Below are 20516 nucleotides of genomic sequence, written 5' to 3' on the forward strand. Positions count from 1 at the left end.
AATGTCTCTCTTGAATTTCATATTAGTTTCAATATTTGTCTTTGTTGCTACTTAAGTGGCAGCTTGGGTCTTTGATCGAGATGGTCCAACACTGAACACTATAGTTCAAAACGTCCCCCTCTCCAGCTGTACTTTTACTTCGATGTGAATATAGAATTCTAACTGCAAGCATCTTAAATGTTCATAGTCACAACTGTTTCACAGCAGAAAATCTGAGTTTTTACAGCAGTAAAAACACAACATTAATGTTTACTCTGCTCTAGTAAAGTGAACTACACCAAGACCCTGAAACAGAAGCATCTAAATGGAATTCAGCCATATTTATGTTAATGTGGACAAAAGTCTGCCATCTTGTTGCAAAGACAAAGGATGGCAAGCAGTTGCAGCTGATCAATATTTAAGACTGACAGAGTAAAACCCCTGATTCCAAAAAAGTTTGGACGCTGTGCAAAATGTAAATAAAACATGAAACAGTTTGCCAACAATTTGTGTACGAATAGTTCCAGACGCCATGTAGCAAAATCCTTATAAATGTGCGTTTCTGTGTTTAACAAAATTGGAAATTACTCAATTCAGAGTAAGTGAGTACATGTTGAAAAACAGGATTCTGCTATGATCACATCCTTTATTTATCGTTTAGACATCCAAAATGTTTTTGGAATCGGGGTGATACAGCTTCGACTGTTGAAGGTTGAGTCTGTCAGTGATGAGCTGAGCCAGCATAAACGTTGTTCACTTACAGTACGTAACATTTGTAAAGTCTCCGGGGGAAAAAAAAAAAAAACATCTTTTGCACACACATCTCAAATCCATACAGTTAGAGGAAGTTCAGGATTTACATTCAGACTGTGTCAGTGGCAGAAAGACATCCTGGGATGTGTACTACTGACAACATATTGTGTGTACCACCACATATGGAAGCTGTGAGCTTTCTAAAGAAACGTTTGAAGAGATATATACGTTTCAACAGTGATTTTACAGACAGGTATGATATGGCTCAGTAGCACACAGCTAGTGTCAGTGTTACATCAGCATATTATTGTGTTTGCATTGACAGTTGTGTGCTCCATCACATTTAGTGTGGAGAATAATGTATTTTGGATCACAATGGCACATAACATGCACCTCGACCGCTTAGCTCCATTTCTTAAACCAAGTCTCACCTTGTAGTGTAATTCTAGCTTACATATAAATTAAAAGGCTGATTTCCCTCGACACCCATTCAAAATTTCAGCAGTTCCTGCAGCCGTAAGATAAGCCGAAAGGCAGTGATGTGAATGCCTAAAATATGTGACGACTCTACTTATTCTTAAAATGCCTTATTGTGTGGATTCATGAACTTTAAGTTTTCCTTTTGAATCACAATAAGGTCTTAATATGGCACAAGAAAAGGATGCACTGGTCTGACTTTTCCTTCCAGTCACTGGCCCGCTTCCTGATCCGATACTACTGCTCTCTGTCCTTTTTTAAAACCTGTAAACCACACTGTGTAAACCCCAGTCTGCAACCTGCTGTGACTTAAATGTAACTGACAGCATAAACAGTGAATTTTATAATAACACTCACAAGAAAACTTAAGTGGGGTGGACGTGTCTGACCGATACCCGATCCTCTTATTCAAGTCAGCATCAGCCCTGATACCAGTCCAGTGGATCAGATTGGTGCATCTCAAGTGTGAAATGCTTTTGTGTCCCATATTTTACATTTCAAAACCAAGAGTCCCTCGGATTCAGTCCCTCCTGTAGTGGAAAACACTGTGTCCCAGCTCCACCAGCGCCCCACCCAGCAGCACCCACAGGGGGACACACACCACACTGACCCACATGTCGACCAGCCTCTCCAGGCGGGAGCACAGTGTCAGACAGAAGGCCAGCTTCAGCAGCAGAGCCGTCAGGTACCACAGCCTCCTCTTCAGGCTCTGCTCTCCATCCCTGGGGTCAAAGTCTGGCTTGCAGCGCCCCGCCATCTTCACTATCAGCATGAGGATGAGGATGGTGTCAAAGGTCCAGACGGGGAGGAAGATGAGAAACCAGCTCCACTGGATCTTGGAGTCCAGCTTCAGGACCAGCATGATGAGGAAGATCAGGGCGAAGATCCAGGAAAGGAGCACTCGCTGGGCCAGGGACATCTTCATCTACGGAGGACTGGCTCCGAGCCAGTGTCACCCACAGCGAGAGAGACTGGAGAGGCAAGGTGACACACACACGCACGCACGCACGCACACACACACACACACACACACACACACACACACACACACACAGGGATCAGAAGATAAACCAACACACAACACATCAGCCTCCTTTTCATATGGATGTAATGACAGATAATAACTCTGGCCATACATCAAAACTCAGTGTACTTGCGCTCAGGCTTTTACAAGCATGAACCTCTGTGTGGAATAATTGTGTTGTCACTTCCACCTCAGTAACAGACCTGAAGACGCTATTGAATGTTTGTTGGCTAGCTGTTGCTAACTTGGGAGACCCAAACAAAAACACTGCTCAAAGAAACATGTCTTACCAAATCGTCCGAGGTAATTAATCTCTTGGAAAGACCGACTCTTCGTCGACAAGGCAAACGTCGACACTTTTAAACAGACGATGTAGTTTCAACAGCGGAGCCACTCGTTCACAGCGAAGAGTGCGGCACAGTTAGCTTTTAGCTAGTTCAGCCTGGAGTTCCGCAGCAGTTGCCAGCAGTAACTGCACAGCTTCCGGTCGGTCTTTACAAAACAAAAGCACGTTTCCGTTTCCTCTTTCCGAAATAAAAGCACGAGTTTATCGTCCAGTGTATTTTATTTTGATAGATAACTGCAGGGCTGGAGCGACTTGTTCTGCACACAGCTGCCTGAACCAAAAGCTGTGATTCTCCCTGAAAACTGAGCAACCTCAACCTGCTAATAACAGGCCACAATATGTGGCTAATAACTCAGAAAGAAATTTAGTAATCAGACTGAATCAGATTTAGTCAAGAATGTACTGTAGACAAACAAGAATTAATCTTCATCTAAAATATGAAAACCTCTCTATGGTGTCTGGTCAGAATTTCCTGAGGTGAGGTGGGTGATTTGAATCATGACCTCTGTACTTCTAAAATCCTGATTAAAGGTGATTTAATGGAGCTTAACTCAACGGTAAAACTAAATCCACCCACAGCTGTAGATCCTCCCTCTTTCCTCACATCCAATCAAATTAATAGTCCGCATAGCTGTTCATAACTATTCTATTTATGATATTGTATCAAGTGTGTAACACAGAAGGAAATACCCCATGTTTTTAATACTATTCAAATTTATTTAATTTTTACTGGGCTAGTATAACAAATTAATACAAAGTACAACTCCGTAGACATCATAGATTGTCAAAAAAAGTAAAGTACAAAACGCTTGAGGTAAAACATCATTTGAAAAAGATTCAGTTAAAAAGCCCTTATTAAAATCTCAATTCATTAAAGGTAAAAGCTCACTTTACACTATCTAGCTGTCCTAAAAACCAACAATGCACTTTTTTTATTATTATTTACAAGGTAGTGGTGGTGCAAAATACAGTGTGTGGGACGACATTCAGCCAAAAATGTTCATGTCTTTATCAAATGTAAACAATAAACATCGTCATATTCCTCAAACTCCTGCTTTACAGAGCTAATACAGAAAAGCAAATGCTGTCACACCAACGTATTCCCCAAGAAGATAGTTTTGCATTAGACGTCTATGACCGCCGCTGGCAATAAAAAACAACTCAACAATCCACATTTTCATAAGATGTCGCACAAAAAAGTGAGAGCAGAAGACCTCATTACTGTGTTACTTCCAAGAGGGGGACAAAACATAAACAGAGAGTATAAACCTGCTGTGAGATCAAAGTACACATATACAAAACAAACCCATGATAAATATGTAAAGTCATTTTTCCATGTGTTGGTGTGAAAGCGTCATAAACTCCAATTTGGTCATTTCTGTGAATTGAAGGATTACATTCTCCTCTATAGGTTAAAGGAACATACTGGTGATATTGTGATACTGTCAACAAATCTCATGAAAAGACCAAAACCAACAACGTGTAAGTCTGTCTCTTAATTATAAACAAAAACAGAATGATTCCTATAAAACGCTGTAGTTTTAAACACAAGTTAAGTAAACAGTGTTTATGTTGTTGTTTTTTGCTGCGGATTAATACACATGTCACTCTAATGAGTGTTTAAGGCAGCAGGATGGTGTAAAAACTAGAGTGCACATGTTCATCCAAACTAAGCAACATGTGACAATAGTTGTTATTGGACAACAAAATGAGGTCTTTGGCACAGACTGCCTGTACTCACACTCAGGGCCAGATTAATAAAACAGATTACTCTCAGCAGACTGAGACCCTTTATGCACACTTTGATATTTGGTAAAATATCTAAATTTCTTAAATGCCAATTGTTTTCATACACAACTTCGTCCACAAGTCTTTTGGAAAAATAAAGCCAACCTTGTGTTTGCTTAAAAATTAATCAATAAATATATAAATACTGAAATAAAGTTTTATACCAGATGTAATTTTAGATCTTTGAAATCATTTAATGTTGAATATGTATGTAAATAAGCACATTAAACATTATTTAAAGCAGTTTTTTTCTCCTCTGTCTGGGCCGCTTGTGGAAACTGAGTATTTCCACTCCGCCACATTTATATAATAACTTTAGGTACTAGTTACTTGGCAGTAACATGCTGCACCAGAGTGGTGCATTTTTAAATAAATGAATGAAATGAGTGACAATGAACAAGTTATTTCATGGGTAATCATATAAATAAAAAAGATTCTGATCATCAGAACAATACTGATTATTGGATCCGGTAATCGGTCGGTCCATGGAAACAATTTAATTTTACTTGTACTTTTGATACTTTGGTATATTTGATTTCAGATACTTTTACTCAAGTACTATCTATATAGGTAACCTTTGTTCTTGCCAAAGTAATGTTTTAACATGATATTTCTACAACTTTTGGTAGTTTTTGTAAGTAGGATAAACTCATTGCTGGTTGCGGTCTCTGGTTTTCATGGTATTTGTTGTCAATAAAAAATACAGAATATGACCTGACTTCTGCCTTCGGGACATTATCTGATTTGGATAAAATCCCAAATACAGTGTCTTTAAGTTAAAAACCTGGTAAAACATGTGAGCCTGTTAATAACAGTCCCTCTGGGATTTGCTTTGTATTTTTGTTGGATAAAGCTGTGAGGCTGTCACTCACCAGTGAAAGCATCCGTCATGGAAACTCATCGTATTACAGTAAGAAATAAGATAGTACCCATTCAATGAGATCTTTAAGCTTCCTCACAGATTATTACCGTACACGCTGAGGGGGGGAGGCGGGGAGGGGCTGTGTTCCTAAAGGCAACCACAGCTACACAGTGCTCTGCCTGCTATCGCGACTGTACCCCATCGCCTCCGAGGAGTGAGGTGGGAAATCAATAAATATCCCATCTGAGTCAGAGTCTGCGGACTCTAGCACTTGTCCAATTATGGTTTCGGGGCTGGATGATTCGCTGGGAGGCGTGGAGGATGCACCTTTACTGAGATCAGTCATTGTTGTGGTGGCCTCAGTGCCGTGGAGAGCTCCCGAGGAACGAAGGATGGAGGGAGTTGAAAGAGGCAAGTCCATGACGCCGGCCCCTGCCTGTACAATACCTGCGAATGACAGAGCACAGGATTATTATGGATTACCGTGGATTATTACGTCATGAATTTTTTGTTTCTTCGTGAGACATCTTAATCTGTGTCATACCGTTAAACTGAGAGCCCACACACAGCCGGTTGGAGGAGGGGCCAGACAATTCAGGTCCTGAGGCCAAGTCCGCGTAGGCCAGCCCTTGTTCCTCCAGGCATGAAATAATCTCACAGGCCGAGTGGCGCCGAATTCCTCCACTGCCAACAGAGCTGGCATCTGGGTCATACTCAGCCACAGGGGTCAGCAGCAGAGGGATATTGTAGCTCTTCGATCGCACTACAGGGTTTTTAGACAGCTGATCCGCAGACTTGGGCCATGATAAGCACTTCTCTGAAGGACAGGAGGAAAAGGTGTTGATTCATTTTGTTTGCTCGTATCGTCATTAGTATTCTTTTAGATTTACGCCCACGCTGACTCACCCAGAACACAGCATTGGTCCTCAGCACCATCTCCAGAGTAAAGCCCGTGGGTGCCCAGGTAGGGCAAGACCACCTTCTGTACCAGAGACTCCAGCTTCAGGTAGTCCTCGTTCACACCGCGCGACTCATGAACCCCCTGAACACAAACAAATTGTTAATATCAGGCTCCAGTAGATTGTTTCTGTTGGTCTGAACTAAAGCATGAGAGAAATATTAATGACAGTTCTCATCTGAAGAAGTTATCTCTGAAAGTATCGATGTTTTCTTTTTGCAGTTCCTCAAATGTGAGAATGTGTTGCAGTCCTCTGTCTCATATCATTTATTTATTAGTGCTGAACCGACACTAAGCATGGACAGGCCATTACATAATATCAGGAACGGAAATAATCAATAATAAGTGATCACTGTGGTCTTAGAATCAGACGCACAATCAGGAACTTGTGTGTAAGAATTTTGTGGAGATAATTTGTGGTAACTTGACAACATTTTAATACAAAAAACCAACAAGATCAACTGATACTGAAATAAAATTCACTTGATTCAATTATAAGTCAACCTAGTTTGTAAAAGTTCCTATAAACAGGTTTTATTTAATTCATTTAATGATGCACTTTGATTTACAAAATATCAAGAATTTGTTTAGAATTTGTTTTTGCTCTTACTACTTTTTTCAGATGTTTTTATGCGGCTTATTCAAATGTTTATATTCATGTCTACATATAATCACAAGACCAGAGGTGGACGAACGTATTTATCATTTGTTATGTTGTTCCCTTTTATGCAGAGCTCAATATCATGATTTGTGAAATGTTGCCTCGTCAGGAACAGACAGAATAACCAAACGGTGAATTGTCGCCCACTGGTTTGTGGACTACCGGTTTTAAGCCTCCAGTTTGGCATTACGGTAATTTGCAGCCATCACCATCTTGGTGTTTTGGGGAGTTTTTGGAGCCAGAAGTGAGCATATTTGAAGGGGAAGGTGGAGCAGGGGAGAAGATCCTGTTTGGATCTGAGCTAGAAACCATGAACAGGTATGGTAGTGACTTCAAATCACATAGCCACGCCCTCATACATACCCAGCTTTATCGTGTATTTTACTCGAAATGGGACCTTTACTTACAAACTGAGCATCATGCTGTGCTGAATAAGACTTTAAACTAACAATTATACCATTAACTCATCAGTATATTGTTTGTTGAGGTAGTAAATAAAGTGAACAGTGGGGTTATTTTCTCATATGCTTACATAAAATCATAAATATTGAAACCAGCTGGCTGGCCTTTAGAAAGAATGCAGTTTTAATGCACTTTTCCGACCCAGAAGCTCCGTCATCATAACACAGTATTATTCTGCAATACCTGTAGAATAAGCAGCATCTGTGTGACAGAGGGGGGCACACGGGCACGGGGTCGAGACAGGGCGTCCTCTAACTTGACGCTCAGGACTATGGTGTTCCTGAAGTGAAGCAGAGCGAGCTGTCGAACAGACGGCTCCTTACCCTGCGCACAGAAAACAGCGGGACTGAACATCAACCACCATCGTCCAGCAAAGGTTAGAAAAGCACAGACAAAAGCGAGCCGACTCTTGAGACGGTTGTGTACCTGAACCGGGTGGAAGATGGCCTGCAGCATCGACAGAACATCGCAGAAGAAGAAGTCCCAGGTCTCTGCGAGGGAGTCGAGTAACTTCTGACCTGCAGCCATCACACGGTCAACAAACACAGGTGATTAAAGCTTAATTCACTGACAGAGACCACTGCAAAACAGATCAAGAGCATCTATCCAATCATTCTCACCTTCGTAGAACCTGATCTTGTCTCGAAGGATGACCATGCCTTTTGTTAGCAACTGGTTCTGTGAAAAACAGTAAAAGAAACTGTTAAATACAGCATCAGAAAGACTCCTGTTACAGAACATATGAATATGTCTCATATATTTGTGGCTTTCATGAATATGAATGACGTCCATTACCTGAAGATACTCTGTGAAGAAGGACCCCAGCTCTGTCTTCAACAGATGCCTGAGGAAGTAATCATTACACAGACAGTATCCAGCCATTAAAATCTATTTTCTCATTTCTGACAATAACATGAAACAGATCCATGAAATGAGAAATCTCCCAGGCTATCTCTCTTCCTGCATTATAATCGAGAGCTTCCTGTGTCGCTGAAGAAATGTGTGTAAACATGGAAACATGTTTATCGGACTGTAATGGAGGCTGATGTGATAGAAGTGATGGGTCTGGTTTAGAAAGATAATGAGGTATCTGGCACGACCACATGACTCCCCGGGCCAACGTACAGCACAGTATGAACACAAACAAACTCATTGACAGGGAAACCTTCTTTCGGCAAACATAGCTCAGACAGTAATCATAATAATTATAGCACAGCGGACCAACATGAGGGTGTTTTTCTATGAAGTGTGAGTGAGTGCAGCTGTTTTTCTTACCGGACACCTTCGTTGAGGACGTAGAGTTCGTTATCGGCCAAACCTTTCTTCTGGAAGACTGCTATGACAGCGTTGTGGATGCTGGAAGAAAACATAAGCTGCTCTAGATTATTGCTCAAAGTGAATTTCAACCCGTTATTGATTGTGTTTGCTGTACCTGTTCCAGGTGGCGTTGGCTCCTGCCCTCTTCTGCTTCTCCCCTCTGTCCTCTGGTGAACCTTTCTCGCTCTTCCCCAGCTCGCTGAGGCTGGGGGAACTCATCAACTTCAGCCGGTGCAGAGTCCTCATGAGGGAGAGAGAGAGAAAACAGAGTGTGCACTAAGTAGTGGACGGGAGAGGAAAAACAGGGTCAGGCTACGAGCTGACATGCAGAAGGAAGCACAGGAGAAACACGAGCAGATAGTTGGAGGGGAGAAGGGGGGAACATAAGCAGCGTGAGTGTGAGAGAGAGACAGAGCAGGGAAAAATACAGGAACAATACAAAAGAGTGGCCAGTGACAGAGGAGGAGAGAAGTAGGACAGAATGATGCGTGCTGAGAGAGGGGCAGCACATTAAGAGCAGGATGGGTGGAGCCGAGCCCCAGAGGTGGGCCAGCGCACTGCTCCAGGTCTCGGACGGGGAGAAAACAATGGCACATGCACTGATGGGGGGCATACTCCTTCCTCCAGCCCTGCCTCTCTTCTCCAGCACAATACAACCATTGATGCAAACAAATATTTATGCAGGGCACAGATGCCAGAGGAACTGCAGGGTAAGCAGACTGAAGCGGTGTTGTGCTTGTCACTGTACGACGAGGAGGCGGAGGAGGAGGAGGAGGAGGAGGAGGAGGAGGAGGAGGAAGCCGCCCTGCTTATTGACAACAACAGCGGGGATAGGAAGCAGAGACACAATGTGAGACAATAAATAAGGTTTTTCCTGCGTGGCGGTTTTTCAGCACAGCTGGTGCAGGAAAAACAACAAGTAGCACACACTGCGACGTGTGAGACAAGAGTCTGACGGATGCAGGATCTGAGCGTTTAAAAATCCTGTTTCCTCCCTATTATGTCTCCTGAAACACACAGTATGTTACTTCTGCCACCAGGGGTCCCTCAGTAAAGATTATGACAACAAAACATTAGTAGTTTGATGACACAGAGGGAAGAAGCCTGGGATCATGGGAGTTGTTGTCTTTAGTGTTAACCAACCCTCATCGCTGATCAAAGTCCATCTACATGACTCAGGTAGGACTGTTTACAGATGAGTTCAAGTTTTAAAGATGTGTCCACGTAACGCTTAGTCACGTTCCCAGATGTTTTAGAGACAGGCAGCCAAATGAAATGGTCATTAGGGTTTTTTCTCTGGGTATGAACATTGTGGGAAACATGTCAGATAAAACAAAATTTATAACAGAGGTCCTTTTTTTTTACAGATTTCAAGCATAAATGTTATATATTTAAGATGCTTTACAGTTGGAACAAGAATCTTTCTCTGCCATGTCTAACTTTTATATATTGTGTATCTTCTTATTTACTAATGGAACTATAACTTTTACAATAAATGTTATATTCAAACTCAGGCAGCACTCCTACTGAGTGCTGCGCCATCACAACAAATGAAAGTGTGTTGGATGACTTGTGCACCTTTTTGGACAATTTTTCTCAAAATTCAATTTGACACATTTGGTATATTTGGAAATTTTGGTCACTTTTTAAAAAATGTATTTGAGCTTTATTTGACCAGGCCAGTTCATTAAGAACAAGTTATTATTAAAAGCCTGGCAAAAATATTTTAAACAAATTTAAATTCAGGATATTTTCCTTTTTGAAAATAATAAAATAACTCATAACAGAACCTGAACATGTTAATTTTACACTTTGCATGGACAGATAGAAACTAGATGTCACTAATGCATGTAGTTAGTGAGTTTTAAAGGTGCTGGAGGGCAGATTTTGTTGCACGTGGCTAACTGTTTGCCTCCATATCCAGTTTTTACATTGAGCTAAGCTAAGCTAACTGGTTGCTAGCAAGACAGTGAGTAAAAGTAGAAAACATAAAAACGTCTGATAGCAGCCGTCAGCAAGTCTTTTCTCTTTTTTTTTTTCTTTTTTTTTACAGATAACATGATGGAAATGTTTTTAAGGGGATCTTTAAAAACACTGTCTTGACATTTTCCACACAACACAAAAATATACTTTGAATTCCGCAGTTAAAGAAATAAAAACATATATATATATATATATATATATATATATATATATATATATATATATATATATATATATATATATATATGTATATATGTATATATATATAAAAACCCCAGGGACATGATTCTTTTGAATCCTAACTCAGGTAAGGACCATCGCAATTATAAATTAACATTTGAGTTGATAAAAAAAAGAAAATATCCTGATTAAAATAAGAAGAAAAAGCATTATTATATTTTGATGAATAAGATCTAATGAGCCCACGCAGTCCACACACTCTCTGCTGACAGCACAGTGGTAAACATCAGACCCCCCTCCACACACACACACACACACACACACACACACACACACACACACACACACACACACACGCACACACAGACAGAAAACAAGTGTACAGACTGATGTGCACACATAAGGAGTCGATCGACTCCACCAGCAGATTATTATCATTAGGTAAACATGTGTTGTGAAGCAAAGCTCAGCCGATCCTCTGGAGGGAGAGATGGAGGGATTTCTTTTTTTATGAATGCTAATTAATATTTCATGTTCTTTCCAGGATGCTGTGAAATGTTAATCCCAGGAGATGAGCCTCACCTCCTGATTGGATGCTCGCTGCTGCTGTCCAAGTCTGGGCTCGGGGGAGGGGCGGAGAAAGTGCTGAAGTTGAGTGACAGGGGTCGGGTGGTGGGCCGGGAGGAGGGCCGGGAGCCATGCCTCCGCCGGAGTCCATCAAGCATCTGAACACGAGAGGGGAGATGATGGAGGTTAAGGTTTGACTGAAGGTAGTGCTAGGCAATATAAAGATATTACTTTGTTATTGTAATATAAGAAATTTATAATTTCAGATTTGGGATAAAGTCAGATTGTGATGTGGTGTAAATGTTCCTGGTTTTAAAAACAGCATAACAATAAAATTATGTAATTTTCTGAATTTACCAGACTGTTCGACTTGTTTTAATATCTGCATTTCAGTCATTATGTCCACATTACTGATGATTATTTATCACAAAGCTCATTGTGTTAAAGGTGCATTCTGTAGTTTTTGCAAATACATTTTAATCATTAGAGAAAAATCTTCATTGACTGATCTTTATGTCTAAACAAACTAAATAATCACACCATCGTTGTCTTCATGACTGAATAACACAACGAGTGAACACAATTTCATACTGTTTTACTTTGTTTATGTGTGGCGGACCCTGCCACCCTTCTAGCTTCAGACCTTATTTTCATCTGAGAACAGTGTGTTCGTTCAATAATGGAAAAAACAAATATCAAAGCAATTAGGGAGCAGAATATTGGCAAAGTTATTGCTAACTGCTGCTAACCGTAGCCGCCCTGAGCTGGTTAGCAATGCTAACTAGCGGTTCAGACTGGGAGCTCGGGAGTGTTTACATCGCTGGCACAGATGCTTTTTCACCAGGGTGAGCCGAGGCTAGCTCGTTAGCTTGCTGCCTTCATTAGATATCTTTACACAATACAAAGACATCAAAACTGCTACGGATTTACACACTGTAGACATGTTTTGGGGTTTTTTTGGTACATTTTCAACTGAAATTCTTGCATATTGAAAAAGCAGAAAGTGTCCCTTTAACATTTTGTGACAGTACCAATATAGAGACACTTCAAATAATTTTTTAGATTTGTGTCTTTGCCACTTATGATACATTTAACACTTCATAAATCCTCTGTGTTTATGTGTGTATAAAGCATGTACTTCCAGAAAACTACTTGATTAAAGTGGGTTTCAGAAATCTGACTTTGATCTCCAGAAAACATTTTTAAAAATAATGAAATCAGTCAGTTGAATTGAGCATTTGTATTGTGCTTTCCAGAAGATCTGAAAATATCAAGATACATTTGTGTGTATAGGATAAAAATATTGTGAAGTCATTCATAGAGAGCGACCGGCACATCGACTGACAGATATTACTGATCGATATTATCACATATATATGGAAGTATTGGCATATTGTCGGCGATGATGATCAGTGATGTTTGGTGTTTTATTCACTCGTAATAGACGATAAAGTTTGTTGCTACTGTGAAATATCTTGCCTCCATTATAAATATTTGTCAAAGATGTTTGATAAGCACATTTAAGGGATCAATAGAAAATAAATAAAAGTACTGGCACCGGTCCCATCAAGTCTCGACTGGGCTGTTTTTATTGAAGCCACACGGCCCAGCCCTAATCAAAGGCAAATAAAGCACACAGGAGGGATCACGAGCCGATCAAGCAGCTGCGTGAGGCATCAGAGAAAAATGTCTGAGGCCCTCGTGATCCTCCACTCACTCTGAGACAATGAATGAAAAGGAGAAACGCCAAATCACTAAAAAACACTCAGACAAGACCAATTAAAGTCAAACTTACAGTCTCAGGGGCACAGGAGGAGATCAAGCCACACATCTGTGACCTCCTTTAAGGAGTGATAGTGTGAAGTCAACCGTGTGCTTTCTGTTTCCTCAGTCTTTCTCTCATTTCAACACTTGACTGTTTTGCAACACGACCCAACCTTACCACGGTTACATCAGAGAAGAAAAGGGGAACTGCGTGTGTGAGCTTGTACAGTGTGAGAGTGTGTGTGTGTGTGTGTGTGTGAGTGGTTCCTGTAAAAGGAAGCCATGATGATCCTCTCTCCTGGAGTGTGACATTACAGTATTATGGTGTTATTTGGGTGTCTCCCCATAGAAACACACCGTACACAGTGAAGCACCATCCCCTGGTCAGAGGGGGGAACAACAGTCTGGGCTGTCACTCCTCAGACAAAGACACAACACAGGCACCCCTCACTGCCACCCTGCATGCGGGTGATAAAATGGGTGACTGGTGCGTCTTCAGAGGGGACCGGCCTGCGGTTCTCTGGGTGGATCATCACATCTCAGTCAGAGGAGCGCAGGCAGGGCGCACTCTGTCTGCCCGACGTGCCATGCCACGCCAGTCTGGGCATTTCTGCTTTTGTTCACCCCTCCTCCTCCTCCTCCTCCTCCTTCTCCTTGTCTTTTGGGGACGACTACAGTCTGATCGATTCTACTTTTAATTCCCATTAGTCTCCAATGCTTCCCTGGCCTGCTCACATCCACAGTCCCTGCTGCCTTTGTTATGTTTACTCGACACGAGATAGGCAAATCAATCGGCCAGACATGCGATCAACAGTCCATCCTACAGGGAGGAATGTACAGCCAGTCGTGCGTACGTGGAGGTTTTTCTATTTTTTTTTTCTACCTGTGTGGACGACAGAATGGACTCAGCGCCACTGTAAACAGCCTGACGCACCGCGGCGGACACAGGCGCATCCTAAAGTCCACCTATGGATACAAACTGGATCATAATGGCCACAAAGTTGCCGTGTGTCATGCGCCTCTGCCCGCCCACCGTAGCCCGTGCTCCCCGTACCTTCTCCTGTCGTGTTGCTCCTGGTGTGATGAAACGATCATGTAGTACCGATGTGAGAGGAAGTGTCGACCGTCCGGGCTCATCGGCGGCCGGCTGCTCTGCTGCTCCCCGCCGCTCTGCGCACCCACACGGGCATCAGGGTGCAGGCGGATGAAGGGGTCCGACCTGCGGTGCGGTGGAAGGGGGACTCATTCATGAAGCATGCAGCGCCCGCTCGCTCTCGCTGCCTCACAGGCGCGCCCCCGCTTTGTTTTGACGAGATGCAAAGCGAACCTGGGCGCGGGCGCGAGCGGCCACGTACACGCGCGGTGTGGTTTTTATCGCTGTATGCAAAAGGAGGAGAAGCAAAGAGGAAAAACATCAGAGAGACACAGAGAGAGACGTCACCTCAGTCTGCAGGCACACTGTGAGAGACACAGACAGACAGAACAATAATGCTGCTCATGATTATCATTCATATTTCACTGTCACAGTTTTATTTTGTGGATATTATATCACACATTTCATTAGATTTTTATTGCACATCCCTGCAAATGAAATATCCCAATATTATTGATTATTATTTTTTTGCTTTAAGAAAAAAATTATTAAAGAGAAATGTAATCCCTTTCCTGCCACCTCCTCCTCCAAAACAGGGTAGAAAGAAATCTTAACAAACAAACCGAAAAAAAAAACAACAAAATACTGAACTCTACAACAAATGTTTCTGTTGTCATCCACAAATAACATCACATTGTGTTTAGACCCGACAACCAGCGCTGCTCCCAGCAGACCTCACATGCGCACTGTGCCATAAAAACTCTACACATTTCTCTGGACAATTTTCATACATGTATGTATTATTTATTAACAATAACACATTGCCACACTGCTTACAGTTACACTGTTCACAGTTTCCAACATCATGTTTGTACAATGTATATGAGTCTATTTCTGTTTTTACCTTGTTAATATAGTTTATTTCTTACTATTATTATTGTTATTTAATGTCATTTGGCTGCTGTGACAAACAACATTTCCCCATGTGCTGCACAAATAAAGGAATTCTGATTTTCTCATTTTGACTCTGATGAGCACAAATGAATGAATTGTGGTCCACTCAATACTGTGATATGATCAAGGAGAGGCTGTTGTAATAGCACGTTGAATAATGTACATGTAACAACACACAGTCCTGCATAAATGAAGAAAGAGATTTAATGTGTTTTGCACTGCAGCACAACTGTATCCACCCTTGTGCTGCACTGACACTGGAGAAAGGCCTCCTGTCTACATATGGCTTCATAAACAGAGTGGGAGGTAGTAAACACATAGTACACACCACTGACCCCAATCTATGCCGTTTACCACAGCGGGTGTCTCACCATCTGTCAGAGCAGGCGCAGGCTTTTTGCAGATAATCCCCCATTTCCATGGGTCCTGATGTAAATAATCTCGTCTCGTGAGAAACCTCACTGGAAGGCTATTAAAAAAAAAAATCATGCAAGAGGACTTGAGGCATGCACCACATGCTTCCTCAGTACACTGGGTGTTATTGATATTGGGGTATGGCTGCATATATGCATGTGCAGGGATATGCAATGAGAGTCAAATGAAACGTGTTGCATAAAATTCACAAAACATGAAATAAAAATTCAGAAATGTCACAGAATAAACAATCAGGAGAAACACTCAGATATCCCTAATTCCCTCATTCTGCATTGTGTATTTGCCTGATGTATTAATATTAGATGATGATATTGATATTCCTTATTGTATTAATATTAATATTAAGTGTTTCAAAAGAGGAAGAGGAACATTAACACAAAAAGCTCAGATACAGCAAGAGAATATTAAATCACGCCAGATTCAGCCCCCCCTTTTTTTTGTGAACATATTACTCGCCTGATTTATTCAGAGTGAAGACACGTGAGAAGAGAAGGAGAGCCCCAAATGGAGGTCAAATAGTAAAATAAAGTATATAGATAAAGGGAGGATAAAATACTATATTTATTATCCCTAAAATGTTAAACATAATAAATAAATGTCACGGATTTACAGACACTCGCAAGTAAGAGCCGAGGAGAAGAATAAATCTCATGTCAATTAAAATCTTAATTTAATCCTCCTGCTCCATAAACGTAATGTTTACTTCAGGTCCGCCTCGTAAATTCCCCTCTCTCGCCCATTGAGAGCGTCGTGGCTGAGTTGCTACACTGGGATGGGACACACCATGTGACCGGCCTGACAAGAAATGTATATTACATTGACTTTTAGAAACCACGACACATTACATGTAAGATGCTGAAAAATAACTTAGCAACCATGACTAGTGTTCTACATGAGACCAATCTAGTCCAATTGTTTTCAAGTTAGCGTGAAGATATTTTTAACGAAGTGGTTGAAGTAGCTCAAAAAATCGGCAATAACACACATAATAATATCGACAAAACTGACTGAGACTGACCACAGAAGATGTTTAAAACGTGTCCACGCAGACTGAAATCCAAATCTACCCCATGTATCAGTGAGAGGTGTAGTTTCCAACAGGCCCTGAAGGCAGCACAGACTCCTCCTTCCGGGTGACCGAGCGGGAAGTTCAGATGTTGTTCAGCTGAAATGTTAAAATATTCCTGAGTTTTAGCTCATTTATTCAACACACAAATCACTTCTGGGGACATTTAACTGGTAAGTTTGTATTTATATAGATGGGTGAACGTACAATGGCGGCTCAGTCATAAATATTAGCTAGCTAACCAAAGTCAATATTGATTTTTGTTGCTAGTTTGACCTGCCGGTTTCTGCCACAGACCTGAAACGTTAGCTTGATTCCCGAGTCAGTTGTAGGTTCAATTTAAGAAGTTACCCACATGGACGACTAACTGGCCTCTTGGTAGAGTAGTTTTAGTCGCTGACCGCAGTTAGTTATCCAGCTACACTAACTAATGCCTGTTGACATGTCTGTTTACCTCGGTGAGTGTAGGGGAGCTCTGCAGCCATGTCCAGTAACACTGAGGAGGGGAGCAGCTCTGCGTCCAAGTGCTTCGGACAGGTAAGATACAGGAGTTCATAGAAAATACAACCAATGTATTGAACTGAAGTGGTTTGTTTATTATGCTATATTTAGTATGCCTATATGTATATATGTTTATGCTGTAAAGATTAATGCTTTCTGTTATATTTAACTATGTATTGTTTTAGCTGTTTAAATAAAAAACGTGTTTCTCAATTCCAGAGCAATCAGAGGTGACTGAAATTTCCACCCATCCATTTTTTTGAGTTTGAGTTTGTGTTTGTTGTCCTCGCTGCACTGTTTTTCTCAGTTAACCTACACAGCAGATGAGTACCAGGCGGTGCACAACGCTCTGCGACAGAAGCTGGGACCGGAGTACATCAGCACCAGAGTGGCTGGAGGGGGACAGAGGGCAAGTCTTTGTTTCTCTAACTCTCTCTCTCTCTCTCTGCTTTTGTTTTCTGCTCAGCTGGGAAAGCTGGGTTTTGACTGAACTGAAGACATGTTGCGTCTGTCTCTTTATACCCACATGAATGTTGCACAAATGCTGTTATGTGATTTCTTTTCATTGGTACTTTTCCCCCAGTTCGAAAAATTGACATCTTATTGCTGTATAGAGGGAGATTTTACCAAAAAATCAGTTTGCATGAGAGCACTTCTGTCTCTCTCGCTCTTATGTCTAACCCTGAACCGTCTCCTACAGGTGTGCTATATTGAAGGGCATCGTGTAATCAGCCTGGCTAATGAGATGTTTGGGTACAACGGATGGTCTCACTCCATCTCTCAGCAGAATGTCGGTACGACTCGGAGCTTCTCGTCTTCAGAAGATCTTGATAAAGTCCAGCTGCTGCTGCTGCTGCTGCCACAAAGTCAAGACTAACAAAACACTTCAACATGTTTTACAGACTTCGTCGACCTCATCAACGGGAGGTTTTATGTCGGAGTCAGTGCGTTTATCAAAGTACAGCTGAAGGTTAGATATTTAAGTCACCATACTGATTGTAACGTAAGCATTTATCATCTAATCAAGATTCATCTCTGAGTTTTTATAGCATCTATTCTTTCCTTCTGTGCTCATCATGGTCTGTTTTGCATTTGTTTGTTACACATGCTTTTCCTTCAGGATGGCTCGTTTCATGAGGATGTCGGGTACGGAGTCAGTGAAGGACTGAAGTCTAAAGCTCTGTCACTGGAAAAGGCGAGAAAGGAAGCTGTCACTGATGGCATGAAGAGAGCACTGAAGTACTGGGATTTGCATTGTTATATCTCATCAGTCTGAAATGTGAAGACAGAATCATCTATAACATAGATTTTTTCGAGAAAAGGTCTTCACATTTTTTAAATATCTCGTTCAGATGCTTTGGTAATGCCCTTGGAAATTGCATCCAGGATAAAGAATACCTCCTCGCCATTAACAAGATCACCAAACAGGTCAGATACAGCATATAAACGTGTCATATTTCTTTATTTTCATTCAAAAAATTTCTTTGGAAGCTGAATTTTGTCACTTCTCCACACAAAGCCTCCTCCACCTCTAGACCCGGCCAAGACTAAGCGCTCTGAGGGTGAGCCCTCGGTGGAGAAAGCTCGGTTCTCCAGTCTGATCCGGGAGGAAAAGCCTGCGTCTGCGGTGGGTCCTGGCAGGATGCCGCTGGAGTCCAAAGTCCTCAACCAGAACCAGAACTATTCAGAAGTTTACACTCCTATTGCACCCAACCGGGGGAGTGAGAACGCTGGCTCCAGGTAAAATAGAAGGGTCTGGTTCTTGTTTTGACTGGTGCTGACACTTCTTTATCAACTCTGATCTCTTTCCTCCATCTCTTCCTCTCAGACCGACCGTGGGCGCAGTGGATGTTGACGGTTCTGAAGCACACACGGACCCCAAACAGCTGAGGAAACTCCGACAGCAGCAGCTTCAGCAGAAGTTTAGGAAAGAGATGGAGGCCAAGAGGCAGCAGCAGTATCAGGATCAAACCAAGTCAGAGGACACGGAGGTCCCTATTGGACGAGGATCCAGTGGAGGTGCAGCAGGAGTTTTCATGAATTATATAATCAGTGATTTCTTTGTTTTAAGCAGCGGTCTCAAACTCAAATGACCTCTCACTGGACTGGTGTATCTTTGGCAGAGAGGCAGCTTGAATACTCAGTAGGGTAAACAAACATGAGATGGGTACATTTCTCCCTCCTACCTACATCAACGCGACAGGAGATTGTTTACCTGGAGACAGCAGCTTTGAGCTTCCATATGGAAGAGGAGAGGGAGGAGTCGATTTTTTTATGCTCTGATTTTGTAGCCTGTCAAATAAATGAAATGGCTACTATAAAATAAAAGACAAAAAAATAGAAATTAGAGAAAAATTTAATGTATTACATTGTCTCATTAATTTTTGTGATTGCTGGATTAAAGTGTCTCTTAATCTGAAATTTTAGTTTACATGTGTTTTTCTTAACTCCTCCAGGTCCGGAAGTTACTCCAGCGTCGACTGACAGCACGTCAGCTGGACAAAGGAAGCCTAGCAGCAGGGAAGAATATTTAGCAGGTGATGTAAGCCACCACCAGAGGGCTCTACATAACTTTGATAGTGTGGTGAAGAGACCAACCTCGCTCAGTACCACTGGTCTGTTTGCCCTGCAGATGATCCTGAGCTCTGGGATTTCACTCTGGATGGGATTGAGGAGCTGAATGTCCCTGCAGGAGGTCAACCATCCATAGGACCGAGGCCCAGCACGCCTGGGAATCACCAGATGCAGACGCGCAGTAAGACCCCTCAGAGAGCCCCAGGCAGACCTCCACAGGAGGCTCCATCGTACAGCGGAGGACAGGGCCGCGGACACTTCAGACCTCAACATCAGAACCAGCATCAGGCCGGACCAGGTGAGGTTTCATGAGAGGAGTCACTGATTTGTTGGTGAGCTGCTGGCAGAAGTTTGAGGTCCTCACTGTCTTTTTTTTCTCAACCTTACAGGTGAAGCCTTCAGTCCGTACAGACAAGGACAGTACATGAAGAAACGCCGACTGGACACTTGAGATTTCATGTTACTGTTCCACATCTTCAACACTTTGTCGAATCCAGTTGTATGATTTTTACTATTGTTTATTTATTTTAATGTGCAGAGTCATTTAGTCCACTTTGCAATGAATTGCTGCTATTTCTTATATTTGGAGAAATGTTATTGTTTTTTTGTAAAGAAAGAAATAAAAACAACCACAGTTCTGTCAGCTGAGTTGTTTTTATTTATATGTATATTCAGTATCAAACACCTAATGGATTAAGCCTCTTAAATGTAAATATTTGCTGCTTTTTTATATATATAGTAAATGAAGAGCGGGGGTTGTTGGTTGTTTTAT

General features: G+C 41.8%; 3 protein-coding genes across 6 annotated transcripts; 1 reads left to right on the forward strand and 2 right to left on the reverse strand.

Moving 5' to 3' along the window:
- Positions 1 to 305: 305 nt before the first annotated feature.
- On the reverse strand, positions 306 to 2728 carry tmem60 (transmembrane protein 60). The gene is made up of 2 exons (XM_037105891.1): positions 2524 to 2728; positions 306 to 2180 (listed from the first exon to the last, which is right to left on the reverse strand). The coding sequence occupies exon 2, from the start codon at positions 2132 to 2134 to the stop codon at positions 1730 to 1732; it is 405 nt and encodes a 134-aa protein (XP_036961786.1). The 5' UTR covers positions 2135 to 2180; positions 2524 to 2728; the 3' UTR covers positions 306 to 1729.
- A 547-nt stretch (positions 2729 to 3275) lies between these two features.
- On the reverse strand, positions 3276 to 16759 carry prr5a (proline rich 5a (renal)). Of its 4 annotated transcripts, none has more exons than XM_037105883.1 (11): positions 16622 to 16759; positions 14176 to 14498; positions 11373 to 11515; positions 8743 to 8868; positions 8586 to 8666; positions 7931 to 8154; positions 7737 to 7828; positions 7494 to 7634; positions 6136 to 6271; positions 5774 to 6046; positions 3276 to 5676 (listed from the first exon to the last, which is right to left on the reverse strand). In XM_037105883.1, exons 3-11 carry the CDS (start codon positions 11513 to 11515, stop codon positions 5393 to 5395), a joined length of 1500 nt encoding a protein of 499 aa, XP_036961778.1. In that variant the 5' UTR covers positions 14176 to 14498; positions 16622 to 16759; the 3' UTR covers positions 3276 to 5392. The 4 variants fall into 4 exon arrangements, with proteins under 4 accessions (XP_036961778.1, XP_036961779.1, XP_036961781.1 ...); XM_037105884.1 differs by lacking the exon at positions 16622 to 16759 and adding an exon at positions 15540 to 15558; XM_037105886.1 differs by lacking the exons at positions 14176 to 14498; positions 16622 to 16759 and adding an exon at positions 13153 to 13266 and having other exon boundaries at positions 7931 to 7988; positions 8106 to 8154.
- On the forward strand, positions 16700 to 20387 carry rad52 (RAD52 homolog, DNA repair protein). The gene is made up of 12 exons (XM_037105888.1): positions 16700 to 16842; positions 17138 to 17206; positions 17478 to 17579; positions 17871 to 17964; positions 18073 to 18140; positions 18291 to 18409; positions 18523 to 18598; positions 18690 to 18910; positions 18999 to 19189; positions 19627 to 19707; positions 19803 to 20042; positions 20134 to 20387. Exons 2-12 carry the CDS (start codon positions 17153 to 17155, stop codon positions 20193 to 20195), a joined length of 1308 nt encoding a protein of 435 aa, XP_036961783.1. The 5' UTR covers positions 16700 to 16842; positions 17138 to 17152; the 3' UTR covers positions 20196 to 20387.
- The last annotated feature ends 129 nt before the right edge of the window (positions 20388 to 20516 follow it).

Source organism: Acanthopagrus latus, chromosome 8, assembly GCF_904848185.1.
Source record: "Acanthopagrus latus isolate v.2019 chromosome 8, fAcaLat1.1, whole genome shotgun sequence".
NCBI classification, from domain to species: domain Eukaryota; kingdom Metazoa; phylum Chordata; class Actinopteri; order Spariformes; family Sparidae; genus Acanthopagrus; species Acanthopagrus latus.